Source organism: Streptopelia decaocto (genome assembly GCF_964273445.1).
Source record: "Streptopelia decaocto genome assembly, chromosome: 4".
Taxonomy (NCBI): domain Eukaryota; kingdom Metazoa; phylum Chordata; class Aves; order Columbiformes; family Columbidae; genus Streptopelia; species Streptopelia decaocto.
This window is the reverse complement of record NC_138658.1, coordinates 77,759,471-77,785,311: the sequence shown is the minus strand read 5'-3', so window position 1 is coordinate 77,785,311 and position 25,841 is coordinate 77,759,471. Positions and strand designations below refer to the sequence as shown.

The following is a 25,841-nucleotide window of genomic DNA, read 5'->3' as shown; positions in this document are numbered from 1 at the left end:
CTTTAAAAAGAAGAAGAAGGGGTAAAAAAAAACAAGCAAAAAAGCAAATCCACATCCATTTTTTTTTGTATATTGTAACGCATTCTGCTTTGCTCTTACTGGAAAAATGCGCCGAAGTGGGAAAGGCTCTTCCCAGCACTCACAGCGCTCGCCGCACCGTCACCTCACAGAATCACACAGATTCACAGAATCACACAGATTCACAGAATCACACAGATTCCACCGCAGCGTCACCTCGCACCCCCCCCGGCTCACCGGGCACGTCTGCTGTGGGGCAGAGAAAACCCATCCCCGTGACCCCCGTCCCTGGAGGAGAGGAGGCGGGGGGGATGGCGCCCTGCTCCACCAGCCCCATTTTTGGGTGTCTGGGGGATGGTTCTGCATCTCCAGAGTGGGCAGGACACTTTGTGCTCCCAGCGTGACTCCCGGTCTCGCGACAGGGCTGGTGTTGGGGGGTATGTGTAGAATCACAGAGTCATTTTGGTTGGAAGAGACCCTCAAGGTCATCGAGTCCAACTCAACCTCAATCTGTCCCTGCCCCATGTCCTGAGAACCTCATGTCCGTCTGTCCAGCCCTCCAGGGCTGGTGACTCCAGCACTGCCCTGGGCAGCCTGTTCAATGCCCCACAGCCCTTTGGGGAAGAAATTGTTCCCCAGATCCAACCTCAGCCTCCCCTACACGCTGCTTTGCACGTTGAGGGGACCCATCCTGGGTTGCATTTGTAGGGTCTACCACACTCCTGGCCACTGGCAGGTCTCTTGGGACTGGCTTTGGGGTGAGCTGGACCCCATACAGCGCCTGGTGTGTCTGTGTCTTGTGGTGCCACGTCACACTGGGTGTCACGTGGAGGAGGTGGCCTGTGTCCTTCTGAAGGGCCTCCTGCCACCGCGGAGCTTGGGCTTGCAGGCAGCTGGAGCTCAGCAGTCCACCTGGACTGGTCACTGGGGATGCAGCAGTCACAGAGCCACAGTCATGGGATCACAGAACAGTTTGGATTGAATGGACTATCCCAGTTCACCCAGTGCCACCTGGGCTGGTCACTGGGGATGCAGCAGTTACAGAGTCACGGTCATGGGATCACAGAACAGTTTGGATTGAAGGGACCGTCCCAGCTCACCCAGTCCCACCTGGACTGGTCACTGGGGATGCAGCAGTCACAGAATCACAGTCATGGGATCACAGAACAGTTTGGATTGAAGGGACCGTCCCAGCTCACCCAGTGCCACCCCTGCCATGAGCCCGTGTCAGTGCAGCTGGGCAGGGCTGGATGCTCCTTCTCTCTTAGCACAAGAGCTGGGAGATAGAGCGAGGTGGGTAGCACAGGGAGGCAGGTTCTTCATGCACTTTCGTGTCCTCCTCAGAGGACATGGTGGGTTCAGGAGGGGGCAGGTCTGTGAAGACAGCGCCTTTGCAGGGTTCCAAACACACAGACATCACATCTGGCCTGGGAAGTGCCTGGGCGCCCCTGACTGGTGCAGGGGGATGAGTGTTGGAGCACTTGGCCACATTCTGCTCTTCGCTGGAGTTGCCTGGGACGTGCTGGCAATGTCATTGCCTTTTCTAAACGACCTGCAGCTCCTTCAGCCTGTTCAGTCTTCCCCACATAACCCACTGGCTCTTAAATGACCGTGAATTTCCTTCTCCATCCTGGACGGGGAGCTCTAATTCACCCTCCGTCTCATGTCTGTCGTCCCTTGCAGATCCTTATGCCATTGTCTCCTTCCTCCACCAAAGCCAGAAGACAGTGGTGATCAAGAACACCCTGAACCCCACCTGGGACCAGACACTCATCTTCTATGAGATCGAGATCTTCGGGGACCCCCAGAACGTGTCTGACTCCCCTCCCAACATCGTGGTGGAAATATATGACCACGACACCTACGTAAGTATGTCGACAGGGGCTGGACCTTCCTGGTGTGAGTGTGCTGGGGGGGACAGAGGTGTGACACCGCTCCTGCCCTCTGCACTGCGATGCTGAAACACCTCTGGGCGGCTCAGCCACGGAGCTGAGCACTCAGAAGACACAAATTCAGCAAACAGCTCAGCCAGGGATGTCCCTGGTGACCCTGCTCTAGTTACCAAACCTGCATCTGCATCGAGTTTTGCAGAGTGGCCAAATTAACGGCATTTCCTTGTGGGACAAGATCTGCAGCAGTCCTGCACACAGGGGCCGCAGCAGGTTGTTTGCTCAGCTCCCAAAGCTATCTGAGGGGTCTCGTAGTGATGGTATTTGGGGGCTGGTGAGATAACCTTGAGTCCTTCCTAAAAAGCCTGGGCTGTAGCCTGTCACAAGGGCAGAAGGGACTTCGGACTCTGTGCAAGAGCAGTGCATGAGTGAAGAGCACTTAGAATCCATCTCACGAATGTCTCAGGAACCTCTCGGAACCCTCTCGTGCTCCCTCCTCCAAAAGACACCATCATGAAGCAGCAAAGGCAGCTGAAGGTCCCATTGCAGACCAGTGAACGGGCTTTTTAAGAGCTGCTGATACTTCATGCTATACCCAGAGCTCCTGCTCTGGAAATGGTATGATACCATAGGAATTTCACCTTCTGTTTAAGCCAAAATGCACAAGAAAGTCCATTTCTATCCCTAGGAGTTACAGGGAGGGGTTTGGAAAGTGGAGTCTGTATGAGCACCAAAACCATCTCTTTTTTCTGAACTGGTCCCATAGTGGTTCAGACGCTGAGCCTGGTTTCTGAGCGGTGGCCTGGACTGAGATGCCGGCGCGTGGTGATGGACTCCGCTGGGAGGTGGGGTGGGGAGAAAGCTCCTCGTGCCCGTGTTTGCCTTTCAGGGTGCGGATGAGTTCATGGGGCGCTGCATCTGCAAGCCCAGCCTGACCCGCTCGCCGCGGCTCTCCTGGCACCCGGTCACCAAGGCCAACAGGAACGTCGGGGAGCTGCTGGCTGCCTTCGAGCTCATCCAGAGGGAGAAGGTGAGCTCCCCATCCTATTTCCAGTGCTGGCTTCTTCCCTCGGAGTCCCTCCGCACCCAGCAGGATTCAACCTTTGCTCGGTGCTGAGTTGTGTCCACCTGGGCTTGGTTGTCCTCAGTTTCACGCGATGGTTGCTCTGAGCAGCCCCAGCCGTGGTGCTGAGCGCTGGCTCCACCGGTGCGCTGGGAGCAGCTCCTGTGAGGAGCAACCAGCTCTGCTCTGCGACAGGGTGAGGGAGCTGGGGCTGCTCCGCTGGAGAAGAGAAGCTGAGAGGGATGTGATCAATGGATCAATAGCTCAGGGTGGGTGTCAGAGGATGGACCAGACTCTGTTCAGTGGTGCCCAGCGCCAGGGTGAGGGGCAACGGGCACAGACTGAAACACAGGAGGCTCCATCTGAACATGAGCAGAAATGTCTTTGCTGGGAGGTGCCAGAGCCTGGCCCAGGCTGCCCAGAGCGGGTGTGGAGTCTCCTGCTCTGGGACATTCAAACCCCCTGGGATCCTGCGTGATCTGCTCTGTGACCCTGCGTGATCTGCTCTGGGACCCTGCGTGAGCAGTTGGGGCTGGGAATCTACAGAGGGACCTTCAGCCCCACCAGGCTGGGGTTCTGTGCCCCTGGGGAGGACTCCCCTCTCCAAGGACCATGCTTGACCCCAGCAGAAAGCAGCCGGGTGGATTTCAGGCTCTGCTGGTGCCTCCTCATGGTAGGGACAGCCCTGCCCTCCTGCCCAGGTTTTGCAGCCCAGCGCTGGGCATGGAGTGGGTACCGTGTGGCTATGGGAGGATGGATGTTTCTCTGCCAGCTAAAGCTGAGTTAGCACCAGCAGTGCAAATGGAAAATACATTTCTTTTTTCTCCGCAGCCAGCTGTCCATCACATCCCTGGCTTCGAGGTAAGGCCTTTCTCCCCTTTGCAGCTCTGCACCCCTCAAACCATCCCCACCCCGACAGAGCTGCTGGGTCCCAGCACCACCAGCTGCTCCCGCAGAGGTTTGAGTGGACTCTTGTGCAGCCATTTCTCCATCCCCATGCTGAGATGCCAGTTCCCTTCAGCTGGTGGTAAAGAGGGCTGGAGCTAGTGATGCAGCTCACTTCTGATCCCTAAGACAGCGCAAACGTGCCCCATTCCTGATACGATTCCTCAGGTTTGAACACACTGTTCCCTTCCTGCCCTGCGATCATTTAATAATCCCCATCACAAAGGGCTTTGATTCCCCCCATGCAGCCTGGCTGAGCAAAGGCGTTAACTGTCGCTGGATTTTCAATGGTTTTGAGTCACCTACACTGATTTCTTCTCAAACCTGTGGACTGTTGTGCAGGAACTTGGGAAACATGCTTTTCCCATTCGGTTATCAGCTACAGTTGTAAGCCCTAGGATGTGCTTATTGATGAGCGTTGCTCTAACTGTGTGCTCTCCTCTTCCCCAGAGCGAGCTGGCCTCCAGCCTGGACGAGGTGAGTCTGTAAGCTTCACTTGTCTCTTCATCTTGGGGACTGTTAAAATTGTGCCTTGATGTGGCAGCCACTTCTTTTCAGATGAGCCGAGTCAACAGCATCGGGATTTTAGTAGCCTGGGTGGTCACCAGCAGCGCGGAGTAGATGGGCTCTGTGCTTAACCCAAGATGTGTTCCCAATGGCGAAGCATGTTGGGTGACATTTCACCTTTGTGGGATGCGTGTGCATGAGATCTAGTGGTGTTCAACCTGCCAAACAAAGCGTGCGAAAGCCAAAATGCTAGGCTGACCTTTGGCTGAAATCCCAGTTGAAAGGTCTGTAGTTTTCATGGGGAATTCCCCATGAATTGGGGCATGTGCTGCACTCCAGTTGCAGATTTTGCTTTAGCCACTGCCACACTTCCAGTTGGGAGGTTAGAGAGACAAACGTTGCCCAGCCGTGTGTGTACATCCCTTTCTCCATTGCCTCTTCCAGGTTTAGAAACGTTTTTCCAGGTGTTAGTTGTCAATTCCAAATTGGCTCAATGAATCAACTGTTCCAGTTGTTCTGAATAATAATATTAATAGTAATAGTAATAGTAATAGTAATAGTAATAGTAATAGTAATAGTAATAGTAATAGTAATAGTAATAGTAATAGTAATAGTAATAATAAAAAAAATAAAAAAATCTCTTTGGGATCCCAAGCTACTACTTGGGCAACGGGTCAGAGTTGCTCCCGGGCCCTTGTGGACCCTGCGGAGCGGATCAGCCCAAGCAGGTGCTCTCAGGATGGGCTGGTACCTGGGACAACCCAAGGCAGGGAGCTGAAGGAGCGGCACGTCTGTTTGAGTGTCGCGGTGGCCCTGGGAGCCAGTGAACCCCGAAGTCGGGGAGGTGTGCTAGGAAGGACTTGGGGCACGCAAAGAACCCGCCCACATCTCCATGAAAATCTGGGTGGGCTGAACACATTTTTGCAGATGGGTTTCTTCCACCCAAGTGGCCTTTCCTGATGGTGTGGGGCGCATCTTTGTGCTCCGCGTGGGCTGAGATGGGTGAGCTCGTGTATATGTAACCATCTCTCTGGTCTTTCTCCTCCGTTTCTTGCCGTGCCTTTGCTGGACGGGGCACTCCGCAGCTCTGCACCCCTGCCTTGTTCTACGAGGGGCTCCTCCAACGGGTACCTTTGCTCCCCAAACACTCACCTCTCCTCTGTCCCTCTGTTCCGTTGACCAGAAACGAGCAAAGTCCCAGCAGACACTCTCAGAGAGACCAGCACCCTCAGCCATGGCCCGGCCAGACCGCCCCGCTGAGGCTGCGGCCACAAGGGTGATGCCCACCTCATGTCTCCTGTGCTCTTAGTAAAAATCGAGCCTTCTGGAGAATCAGGCCCATATATGCATCGTTCAGGTTCGTGATCTATCTGAACGACCAGACTGACACCAGATTATTTTGTACTGCATTCCTGGTGCAGATGGGACGAGTCTTCTGGGGCAAGATTCCCTTCCAGCTCAGGACATTCGATGATTCTATGATCCCCTCCAAGCACTGGGGTTTAAGCCCTTCTTGAAACAACACGGCCCAGCCATGCTCTCAAACTGGGAGACCTTCCCAGCCATGGCTTTAACTGGTCTGATCTGTGTTGGCTTTCACTCACCGCTCTTCCAACCCTGTATCAAAGTCAGGGTTGGACTAGGTGACCTCCAGAGCTCCCTTTCACCCAAATTCCCGCTGATTTATCTCGTTCAAAGCACCCCAGGTGCCAGCAGACCCCAAAGGTCTCTTTATGGATGTCTCCTCCATCCCGCCTGCTGTGTCTGGGTTGAGAGCTGTGTCTGGGAATTGCTTGTTCCCCGTTCTCCCCCTCCTGCACCTGCCTTGTCCCCAGGACTCACTGCTCACTTCTGCCTCATCTGCTGCAACATTTAATGCGGAGAACCAAGAGAACCACTGTGAAACATCCAGGAGAGCAGCAGGGATTGAGAAGGGCTTAGAAACATCTGGTGCTCGTGGAAGAGGTTGCAGTGTCAGGAGCCAATGTGCACCATTGGCTTTCAAAGCTGCTGTTGAACCGGGGGGATGGGGACAGGCAGGAGCTCTTTCCCAAAGCTTTCCCCTTTCCCACACAGATTTGCCAAAATGATCTTTAGTCCAATGGCTGAGCAACCTGAGCTGCTGAAGATGTCCCTGCTCATGGCAGGGGTGGCACTGGGGGAGCTGGGAAGGTCCCTTCAACCCAAACTGTTCTGTGATTCTATGACTATAAGGAAATGCAACCTATGTCATTTGCATCAGTGAAGATTTAGATGCTCCGTTAGGGGAAAAACAAATGAACAACTTTTTGGGAACAGACTGTGCAGCCATCTCGGAGGGGCTGTGTGGAGTCCGAGCCCACCTTGGCGTCTGGAGGTGGTCTAGGTGGCTCCTCCAGATCTGCATCTCTCTTGTGCAACTTGAATGCAGCTTAAGCACATTTAAAGCCAGGAATGAGCACACATCGCTAAACAAGGATAAACCGAGGCTCTTCTTGCTTCAGTCACCTTGGTGTGCTCTAAGTGCTCTGGATCACAGGTGGAAGCTGAGGATAGATCTTCAAGGGCCATTCAGTTTATCCTTCTACCCAAGGAAGGATCGACTCATGTTGATGGTGCAGTGTCTTATTGAGGAGACAGGAGAGGTTGAGGTTGGATCTGGGGAACAATTTCTTCCCCAAAGGGCTGTTGGGCATTGGAACAGGCTGCCCAGGGCAGTGCTGGAGTCACCATCCCTGGAGGGCTGGACAGACGGACATGAGGTTCTCAGGATGTGCGGCAGGGACAGGCGTGGAGGAACAGTTGGACTTGGTGATTTTGAGGGTCTTCTCCAACCAAGATGGTTCTGTGATGCTGTGATTTGATGAAATCAAGGCTCTGGGTAAGCAGGCTGGTTACCAGAAGTGCCGAGCACCCGAGGGGTGCTGGGGATGCTCCGCTCTGCTCCCTTCACCTCCCGGGTAACCGCCCTTCCCTGCCCGCACGGACCGTTGCTGTGGACTGTGTGACCCAGGTTTGCTGTCTGTCCCCTCTGAGAACCCCGACAGCCGCCCCCAAAACCGAGTTACCCAAAGTCTTCAGCTGACGAGCAGCTCGATTCAGCAGCCGCCAGCGATTGCCAATGAAAACGAAAGCTTAGCGTCTAGGATGTCTGACATGCCACCGGGAAGATTCCCTTTGTAGAGCATTTATGTACGTACAAATACAAACCTGAACCAATGCTATAATTGAAATACACATACACACTTAACTTAATGCAATAATACTCCAGCCTGAAAAGAATGCTGGGCTGCTAAATTGGTTCCAACTGCCCTTGGCTGAGGGTTGCATTTTTTAGAGGGTTTTGCTTTCATTCCCACCTTTTCGGTGGCTCTGCAGTGGAACATGCAGGTCAAGAGGAACCCAAGCCGTGCAGAGGGCTCCGAGCCCGTCCCCCGCGGGCAGCCGGGGAATCCGCCTCCTCGCTTTCCTCCTCTGGGAAGGCAAATCTTGAGTCCCTCACCTGCCTTTTATATTTGGTCCCTCCTTGAAGGAAACATCCTTCTGTATCCAGGGCGCACAGACAGCTTCATCTGCCCCGTCCTGTGCCGGCGGGTTGGTGGCTGCCAGGTACAGTTTGTATCTGAGCTGTTGGGTGAACAACAGCCCCTTCCTGCATCTGGAGGTGATGAGACCCTCCATCCCACCGTGCTGGCCCACTAACGCGTGGCCTGGTCACAGCTCCTCACGCTGGCCAACTCAAGGAAGAAATTGTTGCCCTGAGGGTGGTGAGAGCCTGGGCAGGTTCCCAGAGAGGTGGTGGATAAACCATCCCTGAGACATCCCAGGCCAGGCTGGACGGGGCTCTGAGCACCCTGAGCTGGTGCAGATGTCCCTGCTCATGACAGGGGGGAACTGGGGGGCTGGGAAGGTCCCTCCAACCCAAGCTAATCTATGATTCTAATTTACCCCCTGCTGCTGCTGCTTCATCTCCTGTCCTCATCCCTCTGCATAACTATCTCACCAGGGTCCTGGTGTGGGATGGATGCTCTTTCATCCCTTCCTCCCCAAAAGGAGGTTGAACCTTGATGAAAGGCGGATCCCTCGGGAAAGCTCAGGGATGGCTCTGAGCAGAGGTTTGATCTTTTCCAGGGTCAGATTAAAGGGAGAGAAGCACTTTGCAAGTGCATTTATCCTCCCAGCCCTCACCTCCCCCTGTCTCAGTGTCCTGGACGTCAGGGGGAGATGAGCTTTGCAGAGAAGGACGCAGCGTGGGGAGGGGGAGGTGACGGGGTTGGTGTCCCCAGTGCCGTGTCCTGACATGTCCTTCGCCCCTCTGTGTCCCCGCAGTCCGCGGACCTGGACCTGCCGTACCCCCCGCCCCAGCGGGAGCCCAACATTTACATGGTCCCCCAAGGAATCAAACCGGTGCTGCAGCGCACGGCCATCGAGGTGAGTGATGGGGAGACGGCCCGCCCCCTCGCAGGTAACACCCCAAACGGGTGTCCCACGTGGGGCATGAGGCTCAGAAATGGCATCCGAGCCAAACTCTGTGGATCCAGAGTCCTGCAGTGCTGGGAGCTGGTCCTGTCCATTGGTTGTCAACCAAGAAAGTCTCTCTAAAGCATTTGAACAGAGCAAGCCTGGCTGTAGGGTTGGCCTGTCTGCAAAACCCACCGTTCCCTTCACTCCTACTGGCCGTGGTTGCCTCAATGGACCAATAAGTTGGCCCATATTCTCTTTTGCTCCCATCACGTGCCTGTCCCTGGTCCCTGTGTCCCACCAGGGCTTCCCCCAGCACAGCCTCGTTGTCTTGCTGGGGAAGAGTTTCACCAAGTGGCCATGTCCGAGGGCAGAGCGCAGCCCTGGCTCACACCTGCTGTTTTAGAAGGGTCTGCCTTGCACCAGGGTGCTTGCCCAAAAGAAAGATGGTCCCTTCAGTTGTGCACCTGGTTTATTGGTGCATATGGGTACGACCTGGCTTTTCCCAGCACAAGTTGTCCCACATGGTTGATTCATCTCTCCTTCCTGGTTTTCCAACCTTCACGTTTACCTCCATCGCTGAGAAGCTCGCTGAGAGACCCGGGGGCAGATTTTTGGCTCATTCTTTGCTGTCTGTTCCTCTCACCCTTCAGATCCTGGCCTGGGGGCTGAGGAACCTCAAGAGCTACCAGCTGGCCAGCGTCACCTCCCCCAGCCTGATAGTGGAGTGTAGTGGGCAGCTCGTGCAGTCCTGCGTCATCAAGAACGTCAAGAAGAACCCCAACTTTGATGTCTCTGTGCTCTTCATGGAAGTGGTGAGGACCTGGTCCCCACCGTGCAGTGATGAGAGCTGGTTGGGAAGGACCTCCAAAGGCCCCACTAAAAATGCACCCTGTGATGGCGCTAATTGTGTCCTGCTCAGCCTTGCTTCCCTCTGGGGAGACTCAGAGCTGCCGCCCTCCCTGCCCTGCGTAGTTATGGGGTCCCTCCCCTTTCCCCACAGCGTTTACCCCAGGAGAGCCTGTACAGCCCCCCCATCATCATCAAAATCATTGACAACAGGCCATTTGGCCGAAGGCCCGTGGTGGGACAGTGCACCATCCGCTCCTTGGAGGACTTCTACTGTAACCCCTACGAAGAGGAGACGAGTGGTCCCCAGGAGCCCTCAGGTACGTGCTGCCGTGAGGACCATGCTGGTTCCACACCCATGATCATCTCCAGGAGGAGCTGTGGGTCGCTGTACATATGTATGTCAGGTTGTGGTTGGACTTGATGATCTTGAGGGTCTCTTCCAACCCGAATGATTCTATGATTCTGCTTCTAGCTCAGCCCAGCTGTAGGTCTGATACAAAAAGCCCAGGAGATGCCAAGAAGGAGTTTAGCACTGGGGTGGGTTGGTGAGATGGGTTTTCCCTTGGCCAAGCTGTTCAGCCCCCAGGAACTGTGTTCAGTTCTGGGCTCCTCACGCCAAGAAAGGCCTTGAGGTGCTGGAGCGAGTGAAGAGAAGGGAACGGAGCTGGTGAGGGGCTGGAGCACAAGTGTGATGGAGCGGCTGAGGGACCTGGGGGGTTCAGCTGGAGAACAGGAGCTGAGGGGAGACCTTCTGATCTCTGAACTGCCTGAAAGGAGCTTGGAGCCAGGGGGGTCGGGCTCTGCTCCCCAGGAACAAGCACCAGGAGCAGAGGAAACGGCCTCAAGTTGCGCCAGGGGAGGTTGAGGTTGGATGTGGGAACAATTTCTTCCCCAAAGGTCTGTGGGGCATTGAACAGGCTGCCCAGGGCAGTGCTGGAGTCACCATCCCTGGAGGGCTGGACAGACGGACATGAGGTTCTCAGGACATGTGGCAGGGACAGGGTGGGGTATGGTTGGACTGGTTATGGTTGGACTCCATGACCTGAGGGGCTTTTTCAACTAAAAAGATTCTGTGATTCTATGATTCGATGGGCTTTGGCTGCTGTGGAGGTTCTGGGCAAGGCTCAGATTGCTCCTGGAGCTTGATCCCAAGGCGGCTCAGCTTTGGGGTTTCCAGCAGCTGGATGCCCTGGTCACGCTCGTGCTTGCTCTGATTGCAGATGACGTGAGCCTCACGCCCAGGGATGACGTCCTCATCGACATCGACGACAAAGAGCCTCTTATTCCTGCGCAGGTATGGAAAACGTCACAGCGGTGGGAAGGTGACACTGGTTCTTACTTTGTGTGATACAGGGGAACTTGTGTGGGTGCGGGGCTGGGGCAGAGAGCGATGCAGATCTCTGATGTGAGGTTGTGTCTGGTTTTAACCTTCCTTTAGTCTCTGTTTTCCCTCCCTCTCCTCCACCATCCCACACTGAACGACCACAAACTCGTCCTTCCCCCTGTGTTTAACACCAGGCGTCAGATTTGCTTTTCCGGAGGAGGGATAACAGAATGTTTGCTGTTGCAGAAAGCAAATCTCTCTGTACCAGGAGCCTGAGGGGTCTCAGGTGTCCTGTGTAGATGGCTGGACGTGCCGCTGGGGCTGCTGTTCCTCCTCTGGAGCACAGCTGGAAGGTGTCTGCCCACACTGGTCCTGCTGGTGCTTCACGTGTCAATGGCCCTTGGGTTTCTCTGCCAGCAGATGTGTCCTCTTTGAGACCTGTCGGTGCTGACGTGTGTGTGCATGGCACAGAAATCTGTAGGTGACCCTGATTGCTGGAAGTGGTCTCATAGGCATTTGGTGGAGCTTTTTGTGGTCTCCTGTTCCCTTTGGTGGATTCAACATGTGCTGGTGTTTCCTTCCATCCTGTTTAAAAGGCTGGGTGGTACCTCAGGCTAGAAAAGCCTGAGCTTAAGAGATCTGCCCCTCTGGTGTGCCTCTGGCCTTGCCTTTCACTGCCCATAACAGCAAGATGTGGAGTTTCAGTATCAGCTACTTCTGCTCTTTATTCATCTCCTTGGTGGCATCTCAGTGTTTCTATTCACAAGCGCCAGGAGCAGAGGAAACGGCCTCAAGTTGCACCGGGGAGGCTGAGGTTGGATGTGGGAACAATTTCTTCCCCAAAGGGCTGTGGGGCATTGAACAGGCTGCCCAGGGCAGTGCTGGAGTCACCATCCCTGGAGGGCTGGACAGATGGACATGAGGTTCTCAGGACATGGGGCAGGGACAGGGTGGGTTATGGTTGGACTCCATGATCTTGAGAGGCTTTTCCAACCAAAATGATTCTGTGGTTCTATGATTTACACCTGCATTTGAGGAACCAAAGGTGCAAACTTCATCACTGCTTTGGCTCAGGGGACCTCTTGGAGATGCTGACCCAGAGGTGAAGGCAGCTGAGCAGGGTATTTTGGGGTATCACGGAATCACAGGATGTCCGGGGTTGAAGGCACCTCAGAAGATCATCCAGTGCAATCTCCCCATGGAGCAGGAACACCCAGCTGAGGTTCCACAGGAAGGTGTCCAGGCGGGTTGGAATGTCTGCACAGAAGGAGACTCCACAACCTCCCTGGGCAGCCTGGGCCAGGCTCTGCCACCCTCACCCCCAACAAGTTGCTTCTCAAATTCAAGTGGAACCTCCTGTGTTCCAGTTTGCACCCATTGCCCCTTGTCCTGTCCCTGGTTGTCACCAGAAGAGCCTGGCTCCATCCTCCTGACACTCCCCCTTTCCATCTTGATCCCCAGGAATGAGTCCCCCCTCAGTGTCCTCTTGTCCAGCTCCAGAGCCCCAGCTCCCTCAGCCTTTCCTCACACGGGAGATGCTCCACTCCCTGCAGCATCTTGGTGGCTGCGCTGGACTCTCTCCAGCAGTTCCCTGTCCTGCTGGAACTGAGGGGCCACAACTGGACACAAGATTCCAGGTGTGGTCTCCCCAGGGCAGAGCAGAGGGGCAGGAGAACCTCTCTGACCTACTGACCACCCCCTTCTAACCCACCCCAGGTACCATTGGCTTCCTGGCCACAAGGGCCCAGTGCTGGCTCATGGTCACCCTGCTGTCCCCAGGACCCCCAGGTCCCTTTCCCCTACGCTGCTCTCTAATAGGTCATTCCCCAACTTACACTGGAACCTGGGGCTGTTCCTGCCCAGATTCAAGACTCTACACTTGCCCTTGTTCTATTTCATTAAATGATTCCCCGCACAGCTCTCCAGCCTGTGCAGGGCTCTGGATGGCAGCACAGCCCCCAGTGTCAGTCAGAAGACATGAGGTATTTTGCAGTATTTTGGGAGGCCAAGCAGGATCGTGGTTGCTGGTGCAGCTCAGCGCCGCGCTGGGTGTTGATCCTGGCTGAAGAACAGTCAGAGGTGGCACAAGGTGACAGGACAGGTGGGGGGAGAGAGGCAGCTCACTTCTCATAGCATCACAGCACCATTGCAGTTGGAAGAGACCCTCAGCATCATCGAGTCCAACCATAACCCGGCTCCAGTACTAACCCGTGTCCCTGAGAACCTCCTCCGAGCCCATCCTGAAACCTGCTCCTCAGTAGGCTAATTTGAATCATAGAATGTCCTGAGTTGGAAGGGACCCACAGGATCAGAGAGTAGCTGCAAAGTGAGGTGAGCTCTTGCTTGTATTTGACTTTCCTTTAACCAAAATAACAGACAGCACGTGTTGCATTACAGAATTTTTATATTTTAAATGCCCAGCAAAGGTCAGAAAAAATATTTCACTAGCCATGTCCACAGCCCCAAAGGCAGGACCTTCTTCCCCAAAACAGATCATCCCCCTGGCAAAACGCTGCTGCTGGAGGGGCTCTGTGGGGCTGCAGCTCTCCCCGACCTTGCAGGAGCCTCATCACGCTGTGTGGAAACCTCACATCAGCTTTTTGGGGACAAAAAGCTCCAGCTGGGGGCACGAGCTCTTCTATACGGGTGCACACAGCTCCTGCTGCTCCCCAGCGGCAGGGGCTCCGGGGCAGGACAGGGGTGGCAGCTGAGGGACCCCAGTACGTGCTTCGGTCCCTGGGGTGGGTTGAAGCCTATTGAGGCACCTTCAAACTCGGGGAACAATTAAAACAGGAGGTGAAAGGATGAGAGGGCTGTGGTGAAGCCAAAACGCTTTGCTGCAGCGGTCTCAAAGTGGAAGAACTTGCCGTTTCTTTACTGAAACAAACATTTCGCAAACAAAACACCCTGCGATGAATTGAGTTATTCCCTTTGACCCCAGATTCATTCTTGGCTTTGTTGGTGTTTCACTTTTGTCCTTCTGTCTGGGGAGCAGAGGAGGGAGCTTGTTCCTGGAAAGCCAGCCCAGAATTCCCACCATCTCCCTTGCGAACATCTGAATTTTGGCCCTGGATGCTGTTCCTCCCATGCCCAAACCTCTCCTGGTGTCGGACATGGCTTGGGGTGGCCTTTCCGTGGGTGGTCTGACCCCCCACGGCCATGGGGGTCCCTCCACCCCACTCTGCTCCCCTTAGGGCCGGGTTTGGGAGGTGAAGGGGGGTCCCCGTCTGCAGGGACCGTCCTACCCCTTCTCCCCGGGAAAGGGATGAATTCTGGGCCCGGAGCCCATGCCCAGGACCGCGGTCTCTGCACTTCTTGCTCCTCCATCCTGACCTTGGACGCAGGAGCTGGGATTGTCCCTGCCCGTCCAGGGGTGTGTGTTTCATTGTGTGGCTCCAAAGTCCTTCTCCTTGCCAAGCCTGGCTTTGGTCCCTGCTCTGATGGATGGTTGGAACAAAGGATCGCTTTGTTGTCCTCATCTGAAACAGAGGAAACAAACAGATGCAGAAACCCCCTGTGTTGTTCTGTTGTCCATCTCGTCCAAGCGGGGTGAGAAATTCAGCCCAAAGCCTGTTCAACACCAACGTGTGTGCAGATGAACTGCAAACATGGTGACCCAATGCGAAGAAAAGAAGCTCCTGAATGCTGAGGGACCTGGGGGGTTCAGCTGGAGAACAGGAGCTGAGGGGAGACCTTCTGATCTCTGAACTGCCTGAAAGGAGCTTGGAGCCAGGGGGGTGGGGCTCTGCTCCCCAGGAACAAGCGCCAGGAGCAGAGGAAACGGCCTCAAGTTGCGCCAGGGGAGGTTGAGGTTGGATGTGGGAACAATTTCTTCCCCAAAGGGCTGTGGGGCATTGGAACAGGCTGCCCAGGGCAGTGCTGGAGTCACCATCCCTGGAGGGCTGGACAGACGGACAGGAGGTTCTCAGGACAGGGGTGGGTTATGGTTGGACTTGATGATCTTGAGGGGATTTTCCAACCAAAATTTTTCTCTGATTCTATAAAACCCCCAGAAGATCGGTGTTTCTGCAGCAAGTTCTCCTGGGCTAAGCCTTTCCAGTTTCCTCCTCCGGGGCTGCACACGCAGGAGGGCTGTGCAAGGGCTGCGGGATTTCTGGCTCAATCCAGATGTGGATCTGCCCGCTCCACATCTGCAGCCCCCTTGTTCTCCAGGCTCTTCCCTGGGTCCCCATGGGAAGCAGAGCAAGGGGACAACCACGAGGTCCCTCTGCATCCCAAGGGATGATCAGGTTCATTCCAATCCAGGGAGGAGCTGTGTCCCACCAGCCTCAGGGAGTCCCATGGGTGTCAGGTGGGAACTGAGCCTATGGGGGAATCTTTCCCCTATGACGCAGCTCCAAATGCAGGGAACTTGAACCCAAAATCCACTCTCATGCCAACCACGTCCATGGAGATCTCAACCTCATACCCCAGGGGAGGGGGAAGCGTTGCTGTTTGGGTTAATTCACGTTATTTCTGCTAAATTGTGCTTTTGCGGATGAGTGTTGAACATTGTTTCACTAACCTCATTGATAACCCATCATTTTAATTTGTAGCTTGCAGAGGGTATGACCAGCTCAGCACTAATTAACATGCCAGCCGCTTGGGCCCAGCCTCATGTATGTATTGCTTAATTTCTAACGTACTTGCTTGATTCATGTTTTTTATGACTGTTATATGTGCATATATGTATATATTTAAAGAACTGAGGCATTTCTTTGTGTGAAAGATCCCCTTGCTGCCCTATCAAAATGGAAATGTAGCCTTGCGACAGGTGCGTGGACATTCCAGCACATCTTTCTCGATGCCAAAGAAGATCAGGTCATTTTCTGGGAGGAGGGGTGAGGAAGATTCCTCCCTCTTGTCCTTGTGGAGCTGGCAGAATTGCATCCATGTTTGGGGTCAAATGTCCTTCCAGCGGCTTTTCCGTGCTATCACACTGGTAGCTCAGTGGAGATGGGGTGTTCTGGGTGGCCGTGGTGACATGGTTGAGGACCTGATGGGACTTTGTCTCTTCCACGTCCTGGCTTAGGGACTGTGACAAGGCATCGTGTTTGGATAAGTTGACCTAAGAACCCAGTGATCTGAAAGGTTTCATCCAACCGAAATGATTCTATGGTTCTAAGAAGGTGCTGGCCTTCCAGCGGGGAAGGTTTCACCCCAAGGAAGGTGTCATCTCCTCAGCAGGACTGTGCACGGTCCGGGTCCTTGCAGGTACACAGCCTGGTGCCCTCGAAGCGTGGGGACGGGGGAGATGCCAGTGACAGATCTCTCCTTGCTCTTTTCATGCATTTTTCATTAAAAATCAGCTGTTTGAGATGTTCCCGGGTTTTGTAAGACAGGCAGTGAAGCCGCTTTGCTTTCCCAGGGCTGACACTCCAGAGGAACAATTCTTCTCCATGCCCCGTATTCATCCCTAGCAGGGTTGTGACCCTGGAGCTCTTCCCCCCTCTTAGATCCCCCTGGATACCAACCCAGGAGCTGCAGGACATAGGCTGGTCCTGCCAAGAGCTGCGCACGTTCCTCCCCCGTGTTTCAGCCCAGAATTAGTTGCTTTTACCTTTTTCACCGCAATAAAGGGTGATTCCTTCCCCCGGTCCCGCAGCGGTGCCCACGTGCTCCATCCCCGCGTGTAAAACACCGGTGAGTCAGCCCAGACCTTTGGGATAAGGTCAGCTCAGAGCTGTCATCTATACTGTATCTTTGGGAAGAATTGTCTCCCTTCGAGGCGGGATGGAAGGAAGGAAAAATGGGCTTTTAACTTGCTGAAAACAGAGCACAGACCCCGACCCCGAGGACCATTCCCTTCCTGCCCAAGACAAAACACGGGAGTTGATTTTTGGCTTCCACCTGGTTGCTAAATCAGATCCCTGAATTGCGCCGCTTGCGTGGCGGAGCCGCTGCCTTCCCTGGCTTTCCCATTTGCAGGCAAATGGATCCATGTCCTTCTCTATTAACATTCCAGCAGCTCCCCTTGCCTCCTTTTTATTTTCCTTCCCCCCCCCGTTTTTTTTTTTTTTGTAACCGTAGAAATCAGCAAAATTATCTAACCAAGTGCTTTGTCTTGGGGCTGCAGAAGATACCGTGGGTAAGTCATCAGGTTATTTTAAGTGTTTTCTGTGTAACTCAGTACCTGTGGAATGCCGTAATAAAGCCACGATGGTCAGCCTGTAGCTTTTTAAACAATAAAACAGGGGAAGTGATGAAAGGCAACTTTTTTTCTTAAAAAAAAGGGAGGCAGCAGAGGCCTCAGAGTTAATTTATGTAATATTTCTATTAAAAACAATGTCTATTCAAGACAGCAATTTAAAGCCTGCACCGCTGGCTTCAAATATAAATCAAATAAACCTCTATTAAGATTCCTCCATTAGGTCAGTGTGATGGAATTTTGTGGACTTCTAAAATAAGACATCATTATTTCTCAGGAATGTTTCATGAATCGCACTCAAAGCCCCTTCACTGGGCTTGTACAAACCTCAGAAATGGTGCTCTTAGCAAACACCTACATTTCTGGAGCCGCCCACCGCCTTTCTTCATGGGACAGAGCCTTGGAGCTGCTCTGCACTTTGGTGGCACAGGAGGAAAATGCTCCTTGGGCTGTGGTGTTTTCAGGATGAGATTTGCCCATTTCTTTGAGAAAATCGTTATGTTCTTCCATAGAGAAGTCCAGCACCTGAGCACCATTTGGTTTTAAGGAGCATCTGTTTGTTTGGATGGGGAGTTCGGATGGGGCACGGGCACAAACCAGAGGGACAAGCCCCAGCTCAGAAACCCCCAAACCTTCCAGGCAAAGCCTAAAGCAGGGGATGAGTTTAAGATCAGCCCTCATGAATTTCAGGTTATCAGGACCACGTTAGCATGAGAATTAATTTGTCTTGTGCCCTGTGTGGTCCTACACTGTGGTCCTCAGAAGACCAGCACCCAAAATGGCCAAAATCTGTCCCCAAAAATGCTGCAAATATCTTCTTCTGGGCTCTATCTCATCCTGTGCTGGAGTCACCATCCCTGGAGGGTTGAACAGACCAGAGATGAGGTTCTCAGGACATGCGGCAGTGCCAGGGGTGGGTTATGGTTGGACTCGATGACCTTGAGGGTCTCTACCAACCAAAATAATTCAATGATTCTAGGCCCATGGTGTTGCTGTGGCTGCACCACCAGGATTTGGGGTGGAAACATCCCCAAAACACCTTGAAAGCAGGGAGGGAAGAGCTGCAGGTTGGGTTCACAAGAGCCTCATCACATCTGCAGGTCAGAGCCCCCCAGGGCCAGGCTGTGCCGTGGGGATGGTCACCTCTGGCAGAACGGGTCAGCTCTGGGGTGATGGGAGATGCTGGTGTCACCGCGCGCCGGGGTTTGCTCATGGGGGTGTGTAACTGGGGTCCCTTGCTGCCAGGAGGAAGAGTTCATTGACTGGTGGAGCAAATTCTACGCTTCCACGGGAGAGAGAGAAAAATGTGGCTGCTATTTAGAGAAGGGCTTCGACACCCTGAAGGTAAGTGGCCTTGGCTAATTCTGACTCATTGGACTCTCAAGCTCCATTATGTTTTTCCATGCATTTTGATTTTTTTTTAGCATTTAGGGTTTGTTTTCCTATGGGGGGGGAAATGTGGATAAATTTCCTTAGAGAGCAGGTACTTTTCTTTTAAAAAAATAACTATTTTAAAAACTTGGTTTTCTTTGCAAAGTGCTTTCTGGTAACTTCCCACTTTGCAGCCTTCAAGGAATTGTCACTTTTTGAAGGGGCAGAGGAGCCGGGACCCACCACCCTGAGGAGTGTTTGGGAACGAGAGGGAAAGCCAGAGGTTGCTCATGGAACGGGAGGTTTAGACTCCCTCTTACAAGAAGGGCTAAAATTAATACAGAAGCCCAAACAGGACTAAAATGGAGCAGACCAGGCTTAAGACTGGTCTTAAGGAAAACGCTCCCAGCAGGAAGGTTGATGAAAAACCCTCTGCAAGACCTTGGCTTAGTCTGGGTCTTCCATGATGTGCTGTTAGTTATTGTAGGGTTGCCAAAGGCCAGATCTTCATCTCTGTCCTGGGTTGGGGGCAGCAAGGGGGACAGGACCCTGTCCCTGTGGGTGGTGTTTCCTCCAGCCCGAGGAGCGTGGGTCAAGTCTTGGCCCAGGTCAGTGCGGAGTGCCCAGGAGCAGTCCCTGCCCTTGTCCCCCTGTCTGTCTGTCTGTCCCCAGGTCTACGAGACGGAGCTGGAGAACGTGGAGGACTTTGAGCATCTCTCCGACTTCTGCCACACGTTCAAGCTGTACCGCGGCCGGGCGCAGGACCTGAGCGACGACCCCTCGGTGGTGGGGGAGTTCAAGGTGCGACGGTCTCTCTTCCCACCTCTCCCCATACCCGGGAACACACGCTCTGGGCGGAAGGTCTTGCTGTGGGGTGGGATGATGCTGATTAACTATTTTTGGGTAGGAATTCAGTGAGAAACGGGCCATAAAAGTAGAGCACTGGGCCCAGTCTGAGCCACCTGCCTGTATTCCCAGCAGCGAGTGCTCTGCGTGCTTTAAGCCCAGCCTAGGCTGTGCCATGATTCTGTTCTATGATTCTATGATCATCCTCCAGCAAAACTCATCTGGAGCCAATGCTGGATGTAAGCGATGCATCTCTTGCTCTTTTTACCTTTAGCATGTTTATAAGGAGAGGGATTCAATTTTTCTAAGCTTTTTGCCTTTTCTTTATTTAATAATTCCTACTCATTCTCAGCACTGTCCTTCCCCAAGTGACACCCAGAGACCAATTCCTGCCACTTCCCTGGGAGGGAATCAGCTCTGGTGAATAAAACCCTTGTAAATTTTGGCATTTTCTGTCTTCTCCCCCCGTCCCTCTGTCAGGAACCAGCTGCCTCAGTCAGGAGCCCTTAAAACTGACCCTACTGACAAAGTCTCAGCCTAAACCTTTTGGGGGTCTGGTTTATAGCAAGGCTCCTTCACATCTCCAATAGTGTGAAGGCTCAGAGGATGGTGGAGTAGAAGGGCAAACAGGCTGGGGTGGTTCTGTGCAGATTTAGAGTTTGCATTGATGTTCAGGCAAGAAATGAGCGATACGGACAACTCGTCACCGTGGTGCTGGTCCCTTGGCCATGAAGGGCCTGACAGGATGAAATGGCCTCAAGTTGCGCCAGGGGAGGGTGAGGTTGGATGTGGGAACAATTTCTTCCCCAAAGGGCTGTGGGGCATTGAACAGGCTGCCCAGGGCAGTGCTGGAGTCACCATCCCTGGAAGGCTGGACAGACGGACATGAGGTTCTCAGGACATGGTCAGGGACAGGGTGGGTTATGGTTGGACTTCATGACCTTGAGGGGCTTTTCCAACAAAAGTGATTCTGAGATTCTGTGATCACCACCCTGAGGGTGCTGAGAGCCTGGGCAGGTACCCAGAGAGGTGGTGGCTGAACCATCCCTGGAGACATCTCAGGCCAGGCTGGACGGGGCTCTGAGCACCCTGAGCTGCTGAAGATGTCCCTGTCATGGCAGGAGTTGGACTAGATGAGCTTGGAAGGTCCTTCCTCCAAACCATCTGTGATTCTGATTCAATAATTCTACACAACCACCGAGGCGGCTGTTGCAATCCTGCTCACACGAGATGCGTCTGCGTCACCCAACATGCTGAACATGTTTGTCCTTCGCAGGGTTCCTTCAAAATTTACCCTCTCCCAGATGACCCGCGAGTCCCGGTGCCGCCTCGGCAGTTCCACCAGCTGCCGGCCAGAGGACCCCAGGAGTGTCTCGTCAGGGTCTACATCGTCCGAGCCTTCGGCCTCCAGCCCAAGGACGCCAATGGGAAGGTACGGCACTGGGGAAGGCTCTGGTGGACCTCAGCGTTGGCTCATGGGGTGGGCTCAACCAACAGATCAGCCCGAATTGATCAAAGTTGGGGTCTATGCCTTAAAATGAAAGAATGGTGACAGCAAAAATTAGAACATCTATCCCTTCTTTCTGCCCCCATTGCAACATCTGGGAGTCCCAGAGCCAACTCTTCCTCCATCCGGGGGGGTTGTTGGTTGGGCTCGTTAAAATAGCTGAGTTGTTGGGGTTTTTTGCACCTTGATGCCAAAGGAAACGAAATGATGCCTTTGCCATGGCTGCTCTTTGCACAGCTTCGCCAGGCTGGAGGAAAAATGCAGTGCAGAAAAGAAAATGGTGTTGGTTCAACAGGAAAGTGTTCAAAGAAAACCAGGGAAAAGTCCTTCTTAACTGTCTTTGTTCCTCCAGAAAACGGGGTAAAAGTCAAAAAAATGTATGGGATATATTTTGACATGAAGAAAACAAAACTGCTTTTTAAACTTCCCAGGGTTTAAAACGGACTTGTAAGGAAGGTTTGACATGTCTTAGAAACCTCCTGTAGGAGATTAACACTGAAAACCAAAACCAAAGCAGGTTTGACCGCAGTCTTGCCTTCTGTGCTCTGATGTCTCCTGGTGCTCAGCCCGGCCCAGGGGAGACAAGCAGAGCCCTGGTGCCCATCCCTGCTCCCGCAGGGCAAGGGGCGAGGAGCCTGCCCTGCAGCTTCCCCAGCTTTTCCTTGTCCTTTTCCTTTATTTTATTTTATTTTATTTTATTTTATTTTATTTTATTTTATTTTATTTTATTTTATTTTATTTTATTTTATTTTATTTTATTTTATTTTATTTTATTTTATTTTATTTTATTTTTTTTTATTTTTTTATTTTTTTATTTTTTTATTTTTTTATTTTTTTATTTTTTTATTTTTATTTTATTTTATTTTATTTATTTTACTTCTATTCTATTCTGTTCTGTTCTGTTCTGTTCTGTTCTATTATTTTTTAATGTGCAGCTAAACTGATGAGATCTCAGCTATTGGCCCCAAACTGGGTGAAACCTTTTAGCTGAAGTTTTTCTTTGCGTTTTTTGTTTTTCTCGTTTTCTTCTCCCCATGGCAAAAGTGCTGACTCGAGTCAATTTAATCACTTCTCAAATTTACGCTGGTTTCCCAGAACAGTTTTAGTTGTGAGAGAGAAGCTTAAAAACTTGTAAAAAACCCCATCTGATATAATTTTTAGATGCACAATACGGCTTCATTTTAAAAGATGTTTCCATTTGTTTTTAAAGTTGTTGCAGCATCTTGGCAATAAGAGTTTTTGAGCCACGTGTTTTGAAACACAATAATTCTCCTTTGACAGTTTAGTCGTGTACAGTTGTGGATCTATTTTTGACTAGTCCCCAAACTGAGGAACTGATGACCTTGATGGAACCCCAAAATAGGTGGCTCAGATGCGGACAGGGACATCCTGAGGACTTCAGAGCAAGGCAGCTCATGGAGAAGCCAGAAGTAGTTTTCTTCATGCTCATTTATTGCTTTTCCATCCCATCGCCTCCAAAGGGTTTGGACTCTGTCCCACAACGGGTCCTTTGGTCGCCCTCAGGAACCACAGTGCAGGGAGATCTTGTCATGGATTTAAGGAGCTAATGGCCAGACTGTCCCACCCTTGAAAAGAGGGTTTGCCAAGGGGGGCGGAATGTCCTGGGACAAGGGCAGGCAGAGTTATTCCTTCACCATCAATACTGCAGCACAATGACTCTGTCTTGTGTTTCCTTTTGCGCTCCTCTTTAGTGCGATCCTTACGTGAAGATTTCAGTGGGAAAGAAATCCATAAATGACCAAGAAAATTACATCGCCTGCACGCTGGAGCCTATCTTTGGAAAGTAAGTTTGGATTCCGTTTGGAGTCCATGTGATTTTTTTATGTGGTATTAAGGGAATAAGGCTGGGCCAGCCGGACCGTCCCATTCCAACCCACATCCCAGGCCAGGCTGGACGGGCTCTGCGCAACCTGGGCTGCTGAAGATGTCCCTGTCATGGCAGGGGGGGCACTGGGGGGCTGGGAAGGTCCCACAAACCCAAACCATCTGTGCTTCCCATGGCGTGTTCTCCCCTCATGTCCAACCTTGCTGAAGTGAGTCTGGCCTTGGCTTGACCACCATCCTACCCACCATGGCTCATGTTCATCCTCTCCCTGGGGCTTTTGAGCTGTGGAGCATGGACTGGGATGGACAGAGATGTCACGTAGGCACCCAGAGTCAGCTTAGGCGGACAACAAGTTCCAAAACAGACTTCATTCTAGCTGGAGAAGTGCAGTAAATCAACCGACTAGAAACAGGGTTTATACAATTAGTCAGCTCTCCGACAACATAAAATACAGGTTCGGCTATCAGTTGAGGAGATTATTGGGGTACAGCAAAATAAGAATAATGAGGATCCACAGTGTGCATGCACACACTCACAAGAAACAAACCCAGACCCTCTGACTGCAGGGTACCCACAAGAAATAGTCACTTGCCTGAGCTAGGCAAGGACTCACGCTTGCCTGCTTAGGCAAGGACTCATTCAAGGATCTATCCAGTAAATAACCGCTCACCCAAACGAGGCGCTGAGGCGCTCTCAATCCCGGGAAGTCTCCTTAGACAGTGTCCCAGTCTAAGGAGAGCGCTCCAGCTCACAGACCCGCTGCTCTGAGAAGACCCCTCCAAGGGGGCCTTCGGCGGACACCCCGTTTGATAGTCTGGGCAGATCTGGCTGTGGGCATTACAACATGGTCCAGGAACTTTGCAGCGACCCTGTCGACTGCCTCAGGGTCCCATTAAGGTGCTAAAAGAGCCATCAGCTGCCCCATTGAAGGCTCCAGGTCTCAGGGGGAATGTGCAACTGCCACAGGAGGGTTGGTTAGAACCGAGATTCCCATGTGGAGGCATCTACCTCATCCCAGCGATGGCAGAGAGGGCCTGGGAACTCTGCTCCTCATTCAGACACTTTGGTTCCAAGTCTGAAGAAAAGACATGATAAGTTGAGGCCTGTCTGATTAGACTGTGGCGTGGGACACCTCAAAATCAGGGGCCCTGAAAATTATCTATAAATGCAATATGTGCTGGTTGAGTTACGTGCTTTGCAGTAGGGCCACAAGCTTCCAATAAAAGGCAAAAGATAATGTTGTTTTCAGAAAAATAGTATTTGTCAGAGCCAGAAAGCACCAGGAAAAGTGGAGGGAGATGGAGGAAAACCTGGTGCTCAGCATCCATGTACTGATAAGACTTTGGTCTACTAGAAAAGCTGGGACTAAACGTGGGGTTTGTGGTTCAGCACAGAGGGCTCAAGCCTTGCTCCATGTTAGTCCAGCTGCTTTCCTTAGGTGGCTCCTGCCAACTCAGGATGTCGATGCTCCGACACCTTCCCAACAAATCAGGATGGAGAGGGAGATACAAGGTCTGCAAGGATGGAGAAAAAGGGACAGGGCTGGCGAGGGTGACACTGGTGAGACCGCGGAGAACAGTGTGTATTAGATACACAGTTCCCTTCTCTTCTGCCAAATGGAGACGGCAGCTCTGCCTGTCCTATGGTGAACACAGAGAGGTGGCTCCCCATCTAGAGTGTTCCGTTCAGCCTGGAGAAGAGAAGCTCCAGGGACCCCTTATTGTGGCCTTTCTGGGCTTAAAAGGGGCTGATAAGAAAGATGGGGACAGACTTTCGAGCAGGGCCTGTTGTGACAGGACAAGGGGTGATGGTTTTAAACTAAAGGAGGGAGATTCAGGCTGGACATGAGGAAGAAATTGTTGTCCTGAGGGTGGTGAGAGCCTGGCCCAGGTTGGCCAGAGAGGTGGTGGATGAACCATCCCTGAGACATCCCAGGCCAGGCTGGACGGGGCTCTGAGCAACCTGAGCTGGTGAAGATGTCCCTGTCATGGCAGGGGGGCACTGGGGAGCTGGGAAGGTCCTTCCAACCCAAACCGTCTGTGATTCTGCAAGGAAGCCGTGCTGTCCCGTGGGCCAGGAGCTCCTGCCCTGTCAGAGCCCACAGCCAGGCCTGGGTGAGCTCAGCCTGGCTGAGCCGGCCTCCAAGGCCAAGCCTGGCTCCCAGCCAGAGCCTGTCTAGACAGCGCACTGCGCCTCCCACCCCGTCTTTAAAGCAAGATGTAAAGCCGAGGTCCTGGCTGCTGGCGGCTGTTAACCCTCCCGTTTCACGAGCTTTCCCTGGGCGGCTGGCTGCCAGCCAGCTCCAGCTAATTACTTTCTGCTGACCCCAGTTCCTCCTGCACTCTTAATTGGTGGCATAATTACTCACTTCCCCTCTTTAAAAGCTGCTGTGGGGTGGGTGCTGGTGGTGGGAATGAGCATTGTGTTTCTGTCCACCATCCCCTGCCTTTAGCGGCAGGTGGAGGGGGTGGGAGTGCTGGGTCAGATCCTGCTGTTCCGCTCACCCAGCGGTTCCACCTTCCACGTCAACATCCCCGAGCACCCGTTCAGTGTGGGGCAGGGTGTTGTGTTTTGGCAGAGTGGGGGGTCTTGGTGCTTTGTCTCTTGCCACCCTTTGTTTGAAGAGGGACAGGAAGGTTTGCTCTTGCTTTGTGTTATGTGATTAGGTTGGATCTGGGGAACAATTTCTTCCCCAAAGGGCTGTGGGGCATTGAACAGGCTGCCCAGGGCAGTGCTGGAGTCACCATCCCTGGAGGGCTGGACAGACGGACATGAGGTTCTCAGGACACGGGGCAGGGACAGGGTGGGGAATGGTTGGACTTGGTGATCTTGAGGGTCTTTTCCAACCAAGACAATGCTGCGATTCCATGTCAGTGTGTGGACTGTGGTGTAATGATGGCAGAGGAGACAATGACAAAAAAATCACTTAGAACCAGGAGAAGAGGCCAAGGAGGCTTTGAGGGGTCAGTCTCCGGCTTGGCCCAGGCAGGCTTGGCCCAGGCAGGCTTGGCTCCTGCTTTGGGCATTTGCTCTTTGGGCTCAAAGGGCAGATATTTTTTTAAAGCTGTCATTTCTCCCCCTTTCA

At 52.9% G+C, this 25,841-nt stretch overlaps 1 protein-coding gene across 3 annotated transcripts in view; it reads left to right on the top strand.

Annotated features, from left to right (window-relative positions):
- Positions 1-25,841, top strand: part of DYSF (dysferlin) — a 101,981-nt gene that overhangs the window by 39,467 nt on the left and 36,673 nt on the right. For 2 of the 3 annotated variants that reach the window (XM_082051893.1, XM_082051892.1), the window contains 13 exons: positions 1,702-1,883; positions 2,797-2,937; positions 3,802-3,831; positions 4,366-4,392; positions 8,731-8,832; positions 9,516-9,677; positions 9,866-10,031; positions 10,935-11,008; positions 15,595-15,657; positions 18,432-18,530; positions 19,230-19,358; positions 20,680-20,835; positions 22,623-22,714. In XM_082051893.1, the coding sequence (XP_081908019.1) occupies positions 1,702-1,883; positions 2,797-2,937; positions 3,802-3,831; positions 4,366-4,392; positions 8,731-8,832; positions 9,516-9,677; positions 9,866-10,031; positions 10,935-11,008; positions 15,595-15,657; positions 18,432-18,530; positions 19,230-19,358; positions 20,680-20,835; positions 22,623-22,714 (1,423 nt within the window). The remainder of the gene's footprint in view (positions 1-1,701; positions 1,884-2,796; positions 2,938-3,801; positions 3,832-4,365; positions 4,393-8,730; positions 8,833-9,515; positions 9,678-9,865; positions 10,032-10,934; positions 11,009-15,594; positions 15,658-18,431; positions 18,531-19,229; positions 19,359-20,679; positions 20,836-22,622; positions 22,715-25,841) is intronic. The other variant, XM_082051894.1, reaches the window with a different exon arrangement.